This window comes from Xiphophorus maculatus, chromosome 14 (assembly GCF_002775205.1).
Source record: "Xiphophorus maculatus strain JP 163 A chromosome 14, X_maculatus-5.0-male, whole genome shotgun sequence".
Taxonomy (NCBI): Eukaryota; Metazoa; Chordata; class Actinopteri; order Cyprinodontiformes; family Poeciliidae; genus Xiphophorus; species Xiphophorus maculatus.
The window spans coordinates 12,582,120-12,596,694 of NC_036456.1; the positions used below are offsets into that span (position 1 = coordinate 12,582,120).

Sequence of the window (14,575 nt, forward strand, 5' to 3'; positions counted from 1 at the left end):
ATTGTAAAACAGGAGATGAGAGGCTCCAGTTGCCTTCAGGTGTGTGTGTGTGTGCGTGTGTGTGTGTGTGTGCGTGTGTGTGTGTGTGTGGGAGGGGGGGTTCGTCTGTCGTACAGGTGCTGAAAGCCTGTTTATCGTCCTCACAAAGCAGCAGTGAGGGGAAGCGGGAGCATCTGCAGGTGCAGGTGTGAGCTGCCTGTGTGTCCTCGTTTCTAATTATTCCTGCAGTGCGGTATACAATCACTCCCAGCTTAGGTTCAATTACCATCTGTGGGCGAGAGCGATACAAGATCCCGTGCAACTTTGGGAGAAAAAAAAAAGGAAGGAGGCTTACTTAAGTTAGCCGGTATCAAATAAGGCATGTGGTAGGTGTTAAATTCTCTTTTGGGGGGGGGGCGAGTGATTAAAACCTGTGGCAACCTGCCAGGCTGGAGTGAAAACGATCTTATTTGCAGGAGTGGCTGGTGTGACTAACAGAGTTCAAAAGACTCGTCAAAAACAAATAAAAAACAATCAGGCCATTTTGTTTTCCACATTACAGTGGGACATCTGTGATGTGGTGGTGGGATATAAGCATCCCTCTGTGGCTGTGCCACTTCACGCAGATGTTCACACTTCCCTTCCTATGAGGAGCTGACTGCTCCTCATCCTCTCCCCTCCAGTCCGCTGCTCTGTTGTTTTTTCTGTTAGTTTTTCATTCACAATCATAGGCCTTAAATTAACAGCCAGTCTGACCAGACAGCTTTATAATAATAATTTTTTCCTCCTTACACGTTACTCCAGTTTAGTTCCAGAATTTTATTATCAGACAAAGATAACCTGAGTAACTGCAGAAACTATCCAACCCAACCTGGCATAAAAAGGTAGCTACTCTGCTGGTTAAGTAATGAAATTACAGCGATTTACCACAACTTTTAGACCACCGAGTTCAATTTCACAGACTTGACTCCTGAAATGAAGAAGTTATTAAAACAGAACCTGTATGACAACGTGAAGCAGGTTAAAAGTCCTCAAATAGCAACTTATGCTACAATCTAAAGCAGTTCCAGATGAACTGCTTTAGATTCATCAGTCCCAGCCACTTGGGCGTCCAGGACAGTCAGAGTTAATTCAATTAGCCAAATATGTTACTGGCATGCAGAGCCTGAGAGCACTGCCATTGAAATATGATATCCTACTAAATTATGCATCCAACCAGTGAGATGTAAATGTTGCCAACATCGGTGCTGTGAGGACTGTGATTTGATATACTGTGCAGCACCAGTTGGTGTACTGGTCTTTTATATGAAGTGCTGTCAATTTTACGTATTTCTGAAGATGAATGTCCACATGTAGCGGGACACACTTCTAGAATGCTCTGCTTTCGTCTCACAAGCCAAAGTAATGTTTTAGTTTTGGTTGTTTTTTTTTTTTTTGTATAAATTTGGGATAATTGGGATGTTATTTGGTAAATGTGATCTGGAGCTCTGTTGTTTTTTTTTTTAATCAGCAGTGGACTTAGCCTTGGGACTTTCATGAACGTCCTTTTTGCTTCGTTTCTTTCTTATTGCTGAATTATGACTTGAACTGATGCAAGTGAGACCTTCAGTGCATTATAGGTTAATCTGGATTCTTCCATGAACTCTTGGATTAATCTTATGTCTCTCCTGTCTGCCTGGGCTTCATGTTTTCTCCTTTTGTGGATAATTACTGATATTTTCTGAAGACCCAAAGCTTTAGAAATTGACCCGTTCCAAACTGGAAGATATTCATGATTTATCATTATTTTTAAACAAAAACATTTTCTTCAAAAAACAGATCAGGCAATGGAGTAAATAGTTTTCCGCAGCACTGACCCATTGTTATTTAGGGATGAAAAAAAATTAATGGACTTACGATTGTCATTTTATGGATTATTAGATTAAAATTAGTTCCACTTAATTAACTAATAACGTTTGATTGGACCTTCTTTTAGTGTTGTAATTTGTCTGCCATCAACTAGAGCGCCGACATCTTTAAGTGGAGTCAGTTGATACAGAAACAATGATGGTGGGGTCATACCAGAACAAGAAAGAGAAACAGACCAAACAGAGTCCGTTGTGTGATGCAAAATGCACTTTATGCGGTTTTGTTTTGAAATATTGATAAGCTCTATAAGTTGCATGGCAGCGCAGCAGCAACTTATCACTCAAAGATTACTGATTTGCTAAGAAAGTGAGAATAATGTTAGAAATACAGAAGGAATACAAGAGAAAAATTGTAACATGATGGAAAAACCATGATGCCAATAAGCACGGTTGATTCTGATGACTGTTGTGAGTTAAATCCCTTCATGAAGTGACGTTTTAACATTTCCACATAGAGTCCAGTATGAACATTTCTCTCTTCATGGGGAATTAAGTGTTTAACCAAAACTAAATTATACTTTATTCCCTTTATTTTTCTATTCAGGAACTTAATTAGTTCCTGTCTTGTTAGGTTTTATTAATATGTCTAAGTTTAATAACGTAACAAAATCACAATATTTTGTTTATCTAGTCTGTATTTAATACATGTAATAAAATTTTAATATTTAATCTTTTTTCATTTAAATCAAACATTATGAAAACATTAGCCCTTTATGTTAAAGAAAAAACGGACCGCCCTGTAGATTCAAGAGTAAACTCAGGTTTTTAAGAAAATGGCCGCCTATCAATTAATCACTGGTCGATCGATAAGCTCAATCAACTTCAGATTAACTCAATCGATGACTTGCATTCCTAGAACTGTACAGGTGTAATATTCTGCACAATAAGCAAATGCAAGCTGCACAATTTAAAGAGGAAAATAAACAACCACAACAACTTTTGTTGAATAAGTTTTTTTTTCTCTTAGGTCAGTTTTTTTTTTTTCTCAAGCAACAGAAGTAGAACGCTCTACATCAACACTAAATTTTACAATATTTCCATTCAGTACCATCCCTCAGGGGGCGCAGCAGGAGCAGATAAAACAATTCAGTCCAAGCAGCAGCACCATTTTCTTCTGCACATCAGAATATCAAAAAAATGCTAACAATGCAATGAGTGAGATCATACAGCCACTTAAACTGCCCACCTACACCCCTTGCTCTGCCAGAGCTCCACCACGAACCTTGCGGTCGTTGAACGCGTTGCCACGGGCAGCTGCAAGGAAATGCAGGGAGTTTGACCAAGTTTGAACAGCTCAGGCCTTGAACGGCTCTCTGAAGGGCAGCGTTATTAAGCCTAATCGCCAGGTTGGAGAGAAAGTCTGATTACTTTTTCTCTAGGCTAAAAGTACACTGAAGCATTTGGCTGAAAACAACGGCATTACCACATGAGAACATCTCCAAAGTACATTACAGTTTCGACTCATTTGTTTGCCCGTAGGTTTTGCTGGAATGATGTCTGCCATCAGGATCAAACAGTTTTTTCTTTCCTGAATTATTCGGAGCAATTCCACCCACAGATCCCAATCAGCTCATAAATAAAGCCGCATTGTTACGCTGCAGAGTCTGAAACGTCGTGTGACCGGTCTGAGAAAGTTTGTGGACTTATAGGCAGGCAAACACATGAGATACGGTGACTTGAAAAAGCATTCAAACCCCTTCAGTTTTAAAAAAAAATACATTTCATGTTACAACCACAAATTCTAATGTGTTTTACTTGGGATTCAGCGTGATGGACCGCCATAAAGTAGCGCCCAAATAACAAATGTAATAAAAATGTTATGTGCATTTACACACACATACACACCCCTTCATCATTCAATGTCCCTAAATTAAATCCAGTGCAGCCATTTGCCTTTACAAGTCCTTAATTAGTAAGGAAATGAAGCGTGTGCAGTTTAATCTCAGTGTGTGGTGGAAAACTAACACTGCAATTCCTGAGCAAACCACTGTGGAACATGGCGGTGGCAGCATCATACTGTAGGAATGCTTTTCTTCAGCAGGGTCAGTGAATCTGATCTGTATTGATTTAAAGGTGATGGAGCAAAATGCAGAGAAATCTACTAGATGTAGAAAAACTTTGAGACGGAGGTTCCTCTTCAAGCAGGAAAACCATAAATACTGTTGCCAGAGCAACAATTGTTTAAATTGGTTTAAATCAAATCAAAGCGTATCTACGTATCAAAGTGGTCCAGACCAAACTCCAATAAATCACTGATGTTCACATCAAAGCTTCAACGTGTTCCCCTACCATGCTGAGAAAAAACTTTTCTCAATTTCATCTTTAAGAAATCCTGAAAACTGTTTTGTCTTTCAGTTCACAGTTCTGAAATATTTTGTGATGATGTGCTACATAAAACCCCCAGTAAAACATACTCAAAGTTTGAGGTTGTAACAGCAAAAAAATATGAAAAACTTCAATTGGTATGAATTATTAAGAAAGGCGGTGTATATCTCCTTATACTAAACAGACATATGTATTCTGACTTAAGTTGTATGTCTCCATGGTGGCCTTTTCTTTCTCTCCATGCATTTTTTTTTACAAGCCTCCAGTCAAAGTCATAGGCAAATTCAAGGTTAACGCATACACAAGTTTCCCACAGTGACCTTTATCTCAGAGAGAGCCTCATCAGCCGACTGTGGGCAGAGATATGCGAGAGTAGCCTCCTGCCAAACAGCGACAGAATGCAAAACAATCAAAATGTACATTTCAATCATAAAACAAAGCAAAGTGTCCAAAATTGAGTACTGAAGGTTGCTTCTTGAGGTGGTGTCGGAGACAGGAGCAGCACAGTTTTGCTGCTGCTGTGTTTTGGCACTGCTGACAACGTGATGATCAAGTCCTCGGATCCTGGGATCAAGACCACGACCGCTGACAGATGAATTTTACACAGAACAAACTGAAGCAAGTTACTTTTCTGCCACAACTGTACAGCCGAGAAATAGACACAAAAATAGACATGTTATACTCTGCTATGACAAATGTATTAGTGCTATGTGCTAAAATGGGGCAGAGAGAAAGAGAAGGACAGATTAGGAAATAGGACAGGCACTTCAGCGCTTATGCATAGCGAAGATTAAAGTAAAGAGGCAAGCGAAGAGGAAAGGAAAGGGAGAAAAAGAAGGAGTCGTTAAGCAGGATTTAGAGGCTAAAGCACTTTCACTTTGATCAGTTTAAAAAGACAAATGAAACATCCTAAAACAGATTGGTGCTGTACATTAACAACTGAGAACAACTTGGCTGTCAGATTTATGCAAAAGCAGATCGAGTCCTAGCCCATTTACAGATGCTAAAATCAATATTTGCTGACCATACAAAGCTAGCATAATCATGGCTATTGACAGGGACAGTGTCCTCGGCTCTGTGTACTGTTTGTTATTTAGCATCCTGAGACGAACGGGATTAAGCGACTGTCTAAAGCTAATAGCACTAATGGGATTGTGTCGCTATATATCAGGGGGTCTAACCCCAGTTGTGGTCAGCAGGACAGTGAATTTATGTCCAGGCTAATATGCTAATCTGAGCCAGCTGGCTTTAAGCTAGCGAGCAAGCTACACTATTCCCTGCTACAAGTGCCATTTTCTTTCAAGCCTGTGGATTTGAACACTTTTCATTTATGGCTCACCGAACAGCAAATATGAAAGTAAACAGTTAAAAAAAGAAAAAAGAAGTCAGGAGGAAAAGTATAAGCATCAAAATGCAACACATGGATTAGCAGAGAGCTAATGGCAGCTTAGCTAATATTTCTCACAGTAGGAAAGAAGGCTAGCACGTTGCGAGTACCGTTTACATATATTTGCATTCATGTCATATTGGAGTTATTGTTGTAGCAAGTTTTTTATTTTGTTGAGAACTTTTCATGCAGACACAGCTAAACAAAGTTTGTTTCTAAATTCTGACAAAGTTCCTATAAAACTATAAAGAAACTTAGAAAAGTTTAGTTTTAGATGCCCACAGTCAAATGGGCAATGCACATCGGCATGTGTTAAAAATACACGTCTTAACTCACCCTGACAAGGTCTGGTCACTCCTCATTTTCAGGCATTATAACTTCAGATCAAACTATGAATGGCTAAATATGAGTTATTTGTGTCACCTTGGTGAACTTCAGTGCTTGTCCAATCTGTAATAAAGTATGGCAAGCCAAGAGTGCCAAACATTGGTATTGACTGATCACTTAAAAAATAAATAGAAAATACAAATCTTCTTTTGACTGCATTAGCGCCACATTCCAGAATTATTTTTCTTTATTGAAACTAATAATATCGCAGTAAAAAAAAAAAAAAAGAAAAATCTAACAAAATAAAGACCCGAGTTTGTTAATTAAACGTGATTAATCTAATTTAAATAAATGAATAGACTGTTGAATTGTCTTACATTCTCTTAAGCGATAGCGCTGATTTCTGTCCTAGCATATATGCTAAAACTTTACTTAGAAATGCCCAATTAAAAAGTTTATGGCATACAATTACGAAAATATACTTTTTACAAAAATCTGTGCATTACAGATAGTTCTCCTTTTTTAACCACTCATAAACAAGTGACTCTTTGGAATTACAAATGCTTATTTACACACGAGTTACATAAACGGTTGGAAACGTGCCGACACTGGGAACCAATGATTTTCTGCATTAAAGGGGTTCATTTGATGAATGTCTTATTTACTTTCTCTACATCCTTTCTTCCGATAAACGTCAACACTGGCAGTGGCAGAAGTACCCAAAAACTTTGTTAATCAAAATAGCTAGCACCTCAGTAAATAAAATAATACATATATATTAAATGAAAATACAGCCCTGAGTCTTTTTAAGTATTACTGATGAGATATCACTGGTGATATGCACTTAAAGGTAAATAACATTTAGTCACTTTGGAAATTTAATTTCAATAAAATTAGGAAATGTGCAGATCATATTAATTAGTTTTTTCACCTCAAGCTGTGGCTCATTATCAACTTAAAAAGTTTAACATGCATATATATATCTTTTTTTTTTTTTTTTTTTTTAGAGGAAAGGGCACAACAAAGGTCCTACTGTACTAAAACCAAAGCATCTGTCTGGAATTTTAGATGGCATATTTTCTAAAAACATGACTGTTTCTGATTAGAGAAACTTTAAATATTTTGTGTATAAAAATCAGTCGTTAGCGCTCAAACTTTCCAATCTCTTGCATTGATCCTATATGACATGAACGCATCGGTGGTTTAAAAAAAAAAAAAAATGCTTCTGATGTCTATCAGCACCATCAGTTGTAATTACATCAAGTCAAGAATGAAACAACAAAACCCAAAGCTTTAGCTTTTATAATGGCTACAATACGAAAATGAGGCACTTTTAGAGCAGCTATGATTTATATATTTTCTTCTTTTTCTTTTAAAACATACCACTCAGCCAAATTTGTACATTTTTGTCATTAGAGGTTTAAAAAAAGAGAGAAAAACACGCAAAAAACCCACTTTATTCTCCATTCGGTACCGTCCTCTGATTGGCTTTCACTTCATGAAATGAGAGCAGCGAATTACTCTTTAAGAATATCATTTGGCACACATCCCTGTAGGTTTGCTCAACCAACCGGATGAAAGCGAAGAGGACAAAAAAAACAACAAAAAAGTACATTTTCCATCAGTTTATGTCAAAGTGCTTCAGGGTTGCGTCCAATCCAGCAGCTCTGTCCGTCTGATTGGCTGTCAGAGGAGGAAAAGGTGGAGCATCGAAGCGCTTTGAGTGATACCAGATTGTCTCTCCGAGGATGAATCGCTGACATCAGCACTCTGCAGAGGAAGAAAAAGAAACACAATCGGGTAAGATGTGGAACAAACAATAAAACGGACATTCAGAAGATATAATTTATCAGGTTTATTACGATGGGTAATGTTTGATACAAGTGTCTGCTTACGGGTTCTGGAACTTAGTGACCCAGAAAGAAAGACTAAAGTTTACAGGACGGTCAAACAGGCAGGAAAAAAAAAAAAAAAAAGAGAGATTCAGATAGGAAGAGAGATAAAGGGGGACGGCAGATACGAAGACATCGAGGACACCTACTGCTACAGGCAGTCACACAAATGTAAGCTTTTGACTTTAGGCCAGCAGGGAACATTCAGATCGGATGCTGCGTTTTTCAGGCCGCGCGGTTACGTGACTGCAGTGCAAGAGATAGAAGCGCACACACGAGTATGCACAAAAATGTCCTCCGCAGCAAGAATTTAAAGTTTAAACAGTCATCCCCAGCAGCGTTGATGGGATTAAAGTCCCGGTTCAGAGGCTAAAAAACAATCACATGGTGTCATGAAGCCATCTGTCAGTCTCACACACAATGAGCCATCTGAGGATGTCCTGGCCAGATCTTCAAAGCGCTAAAATATTTTTGCAGATAATACTCTGTATGTGCCATCAGGCTTCCAACTTGTACTTTTGGGCTTTAAAAACAGCAATGTTGGAACTTGCAAGGCTTCCATGAAGCACAGTGAAATGGAGAGAGTCTAAAAATGCGTTTCATACGAGTCAAACTGAGAAGAAATGAGGCTCAATTTGTGAAACGTCCAATTGTACACGAATGACGATGAATGATGTAAAGTTTAAATTGAGCACCGATTGTTTTTCTTAACCATGTTGGGAAGCTAACATACGTGAGCTCCTAATTAGTCAGATTATTATCAACTTCCCTGGCATTTCAGTCACTTTAAGCATCCAGCATGTCAAGGTGAGGGAATCTTTGTTATTCCAAAGATTCCCCAAAGCGACTGAATAGCATGGCATGAGAAATTACAAATAATTTAAGTAGGAATGGCACATGTGTGCTTTGAATGGATTTTTTTCCTACTTAAAATCACAAACTTTTTTTCACTTAATGAAAGTTACCAACATGTTGCCTTGAGGTCTGATCCACTGTTTCAAGCTAGTTTGTTTAAGAACATTTGGCCAAAATAGGAACGATGACGCACAATAAATCTAGACTAAAACAAATAAATATGAGTTGTAAGAAAATGGAGAAATTAAAAGTTTATCCCCATTCATGCTTCAATGCATGTGTCGAAGCATGTGACCCTAACCCTATATCAGAGTTTTATTCAACACAAAATAGACAAAATAGAAAAAGCCTCTTTTGTCAATTTGTTTAGTATATAACCTGCTAATAACCAAATAGAAAGTTGATCGGTGAGTCCTGAGTTTTAAGGTTAATGTGAAGCAGACACATGAAAAACAAAAACACTTCAAGCGTTTACATGTCTGTCTGTGAAACAAACAGCGGCAAACAGCAGTGTCTCATCCTCCCAACATGCATTGTGTGATTATCACAGCATTAATAGTAACAATTGCACTTGAGGAGATTTGGACGTATAATTGTTAATATTTTTGCTCAAGCCTTTTCATTACTGCAGTATTTTTGCTCAAGGCTCTCCTCCCTTCTGGACCCCAAATGAGATTCTGACTGTATGAGTCCTGTCTTTGTCACGTCTGACAGATCCGCTCCCTAATTTGATGCCGTCATTGTTTTTCTTACAAAATGCCTTATAACTGTTATCATACAGTCTGACAGATTTTACAAAAGCGCGACAAGCTCCTAAAGATCACGTTGATGTTCAAACTGACGCGTCTTTGCGTGTAATTGCTGCTGTGAGCGTCTACGGTTTTAAAATGTCCCATTTGGGAGTTAATGAGTGGCTGCTTGTGTAGTTTGTATTGCAAACAGGGTTGAAACCAATATAAATACGGCCAAACTGGACTACTTTCTTCAAAACGCAGTGACTCACGGTGAAGGAACTCCGTCTGTTTTGGCCAATCTAAACAACATCATAAAGTTACTGAAGAGACCCAGTTCAGAGAGAGTTCCCTAAAATTTCCCAGCAGCGCTCGGCTCTCTAATTGCACCAGGATACTCTATATTTATACCCCTCCTTCTCTCCCAAGTTTCATGCAGTGTGCTATATTTAGCCCCCCCCGCCCCACTCTTGGCGCAGGCGGTGGCCACTGGCCCGCCTGCTGGTCCCCGGCGGACTGAAGCGGAGCACATCGCCTCCCTCTCTTCAGCAGAAACAACAACAAGCCATGAGACTGGAGGACCCCGAAGAGACGACGTAAAGGCACAAAGAGGGAGGGAAAGTATTTACCCCCTTATGGAGTTTTTGCCTTTTAGGTAGCTTTAATGGTTTTGCGGAGATTTTAAAGTCAGATGAAAGCAACCCGAGTAAAAGCTCTCCAAATTCAATTGTGCAAAAACAAAAAAAGTGACTGCCTCAAACCTAAACACTGCCTGTGTCAACCTTGGCTCCAACAGCCGTCATCAAGTGTTCGTGATAATTGCCAATGAGTCGGTTACATCACTGCGGAGGCATTTTGGTTCTCTCTTTTTTATGAACTGTTTTAGACAGAAGATGGTTTTCAAACACCAATGACCTATTTAAGGTTATCCCAAAGCACCTCAATCAGATTTATGAACAAACTTTGACTAGGCCACCCTAAAAAACCTTTTTTGGAAACTTTTAAAAAAAATGTTTATCAGTCCCAGATCATCACATTACCGCCACCATGTTTGATGATTGGCAAACATGGTGGTGATAGTTTTACACCGGCTGTAACAAGTTACACTCTTTTTAGTCCACTGAATATTTACCAAAAAATAAATATAAATATTATATAAATATTTGGGAATAATCAAGATGCCATCTGGAAACACGTTCCTCTTGGTGCACTCTCCGATAGACGGCATTTTTGCTTCAGATGTTTTTTCTTTTGTGATCTTCTGAATGTATATGTTGGAGTAATTTTGGCCAATCCTGGGAAGAACAACAACTATTGCATGTTTTCTCCATGCGTGGATAATAGTTCTCAACAGAGTCCCAACAATTTTTTAAGCCTTCCCTTCTTGAATATCTCTAGATCTTGATGTGAAGTGCTGCTTTTTGAGATCTTTTGCCAGACTTCATGCTGTCAGACAGCTTCTGTTTCAATTATTTCTCGATTCTGCAGGTTTTTTTATTAGGCAAATTAAAAAAAGTGGTTCATTTCAGATATTTCCGGAGGAATCGCTTTTCAACTTTTAATAAAATCGGTTGAAAACTGTTTGCTGAATTTACTCAGGTTATCTTTGATATATATATATATTTTTCGAAACTTTCAAGTGTGACAAGAAAAATTGAAGAAATCTGTAAGAGGGCAATTTATTGTTCACATCGCAGCGTAATCCTGTGGCTAACATAGGCCTATTATTGACCTTTCCCCAATAAAAACTTTATACAAATGGATACCAAAATAAAAGCTACTGACTGCCTCACATGCTACAATTAAACGTTTCCTCCCCCGGCCCCACTAAGCAGATATCGGCTTCTTATTTTTTCCCCTGGCGCTTCGCACATCGATCACCTTCATTTCCTAGAACCGTTTCACCATCTGTGGGCAAATCAATATCACAATGGCCGCGTGCTTCTCTTCCTCTTATTCCTGCAGCCAGACTGTTTAAATCAAGACGTTTGACAAGACTATCTGCCTCCGCAGTCCTTGTCTCGCCACTTTTACTGCTCTCTAGTTCCGCTGGTGTGTGTGTGTGTGTGAGATGAACGGCTGCTTTAAAAATTGAAAGCCACCCAGTTCTCTGGTCGTAAATCTAGCGTGTCAGTCTGTCATTTTCCTGCCGCTGCAGCTCCCCACATGACGCGGAGCAGCCCTGAGCAACATGAAATGAGTCACTGTGTCCACTGGTCACTGCAGTCGGCTAAAATTATATTTCGCCTGAAAAGAAACAGGAGCAGACCAGAGGTACCGCACTCCATCAGTGGAAACGGAGGTAAGCACCAGCGATGAGGGGAATCGCTGCGAGCCGGGCCGTTTGTGAGGGAATGAAGGCGAGTTCTGCAAACCTCACATGGAAAACGATGCAATTCACCTCCGAGATGATTTGTGCTTCCCATTCAGGCGGAAAATTGTGTGGTTCCAACCTGCAATCTGAGACCTGTTTGTGAAAAACACAGACTCACTCAAAGTCCAGGGGTAAGCCGTCCATGACCTGCGATCCACAACGAAGGATTTCAGAATCACCACAGGATTAGGGATGAAATAAAATCTCTCCAATCAGCAAGTTTTCCAAGTGAGCAACTTCACTTCTGAAACCATCCAGAGCTGTCATTACAAAGCTTTCCAAGCGCCTAAACTTTCTCATATTTTTTTCATATCACAACCACAACTTCAATACAATTTATTGGGATTTTACGCGATAGGCCAACACAAAGTACGAGGTCATTTTAAACCACAAACCATGTGTGGGATAGTATCAACTTTCTGATGCAGCCGCTCTGGTCTGGTGAAACCAAAACTACGTACCGCACCACGTATCCTGTACTCTGATGTAAAATAAATCTTTATAAAAAATTTTTAAAAACTAATCATCCTAAGCACACCATTCCCTTGAGGGTGACAGTGTGATGCTTGTCTTCAATGGGGTCACGGAAGAACACAATGAAGGGTGAATTATAATCAATATTGCCACAATACAGCAGCTCCACCCATTTGCAGTTCAGTATTTGTGGATTTTCCTGTGAAGTGTTTCACTTCCTGACTTTCTGAAGAGCATAACAAAAATATATTTTTAGAAAAAAGCAGCTTTGGAAGCTGACAGAACAAGGCGCGATGCTACTTGACTCGCCATTGACTGGCCAATCCAGGAGCTGCATTTTATTTTCCATGACCCTGATTGGCAGTGACCCGAAGAACAGGAAGACTATTGACGTTAGCTTTAGCAGTAGTGCTAATATTAAGGTTTCCTGTATTTTGTGTTTGGACTATTAAAGTATGCAGTCATAAACACTTATAGAGGAGGTCTGAAGTATTGCTTCTAATTCCCATAAACATCGAGGCTCCAAAGTGTTCAGCAATAATATCTGGCAATTTGTATGTAATATATGCATCTCGTAATTATGTTTCCCTAATCTCATGCAGTCAAGGAGAGTGAAAAGTAGCATCCCCATGGTGAAACATGGTGGTAGCAGTATCATGCTGTACCTTCAGCAGGTACAGAGAAGCTGGTTCGAGTTGGTGTGAAGAAGGATCACATCTTCACATCAGATGTGCACGATATCACGCGATATCATTCTATTGCGCGATTAGTTGATCACGCGATAGAATGGTCTAGCCAAAGCCCGTCACGTTGGATCCCAGTAAAAAAACAATTTGCGGATGAAACATGACACAACGTGGAAAAAAGTCAAAGAGGCTCAGATCCTTGTGCAAAGCTCTGCATGCTTCACTTCATTAACTCGTCTCTCCTGTGAGTGGATTAGAGGCGCAACCTGAGCCGGGATCCAGCACGAAGACAGCTGCAGGAAGAGAACTGGCAACCCGCGGGACAGCTCCGGTGTCGCCTCATTTCATTTCTTCCAGAGACGCCGGGAAGTCTGTCAGTCAGGGGTATGTGTTTTGTTGCCCTCTGACCGTAGTTGCTGCTCGGTCTCGAATCTGGGTCTGACCGAGGATGGCGACGTGGTTGAAACGACACTCTGCCCGAAAAGCTCTCCGGGATTTGAAAGCTACTTCTTCACGGAGGGCGTCAGCTGCATCAGCTGATGGTTTCACAATGCTTGGAGTCACTGCCAGAGGTGGATCAGCCTCTCTAATCCCCGCAGCAAATAAAAAACTCATCATCATCTTCCTCGTGTCTCGTCTCAGCTCAAACTGTTTAATTTTCCCACATTAAGTGTCTGGTTGAGGCAAGGCACTACAAAATAACTTGTATTTTTGTCTAAGCTAAAGTATGAAAGGCTCAAATTCTGGAAACCTACTGAGGTTCTCAATTAGGATGGGAAGTAGGGCACAAGAAAAGGGAAGAAGTAAGGATGGGAAGGAAGGTAAGAAAGGATGCTAAAAGGCAGAAACAAGTGTGTTCGGACACGATGGAAGGGCAGAGGGAAGGAAAAATGACAAGGAGGTAATGAACTAAGAGTAGAAGGAAGAAAGGAAGGACATGAGGATGGGAAGAATGGAAGAGAGGAAAATTATGAAGGAAAAAAGTAAGAACACAAAAAACAAGAAAACGACCCAAGAGAGGAAGAATGGACACAAAAAGAATGAAAGAAAAGAAGAAATTAGATAATCGGACAAAGACATCAACATTTATTTTTTATTTAACCAGGATAAAAACTCTTTTACAAGAGTCTCCTGGCGAGTGGCAGCAGAACAAGTACAAGTAATTTCTTTCCCCGTTCTGCTTTTTAATTTTCCTGTCCTTATCTGGGCGTCAAATTCCAATATCCGAGCATGAATTCAGCGCTGATAAAGATCAAAAATTGAAATTCATCTAAGTGAGGCTTTTTTTTGGCAATTCGTGCTTCACTGTTTTAAAGTTGATGATCTGGAAACTTTTAATCTGGGGTATAAACAAGGATTAACATGGAGGCTCATTTCTCTCAGCCACTCTTCAAAATGGGAGTAAGTTTTAAAACGGATCCCGTCTTAAACTTGCCCGGAAAAAGGCAAGTGGAAAAAGGATGGAATCCCCCCCCCCCACACACACACACACACAGAAAATGTAAAACCAGTTGCTCTTATGTTGCCATTTTTATTTAGATTGTCCAATTTATGAACATTCAACAAATTTAAAATAATTTATGTTGACATTATAAACAGAGAAAACTGTTACAAACTGGATTTTTGCAAAAACAGGAC

General features: G+C 39.6%; 1 protein-coding gene across 1 annotated transcript in view; it reads right to left on the reverse strand.

Moving 5' to 3' along the window:
* Positions 1 to 3,276: 3,276 nt before the first annotated feature.
* Positions 3,277 to 14,575, reverse strand: part of LOC102224423 (insulin receptor substrate 1-B-like) — a 57,375-nt gene continuing 46,076 nt past the window's right edge. Inside the window, exon 4 of the mRNA XM_014470895.2 lies at positions 3,277 to 7,695. Coding sequence (XP_014326381.1) covers positions 7,688 to 7,695 — 8 coding nt within the window. The 3' untranslated portion in view covers positions 3,277 to 7,687. The remainder of the gene's footprint in view (positions 7,696 to 14,575) is intronic.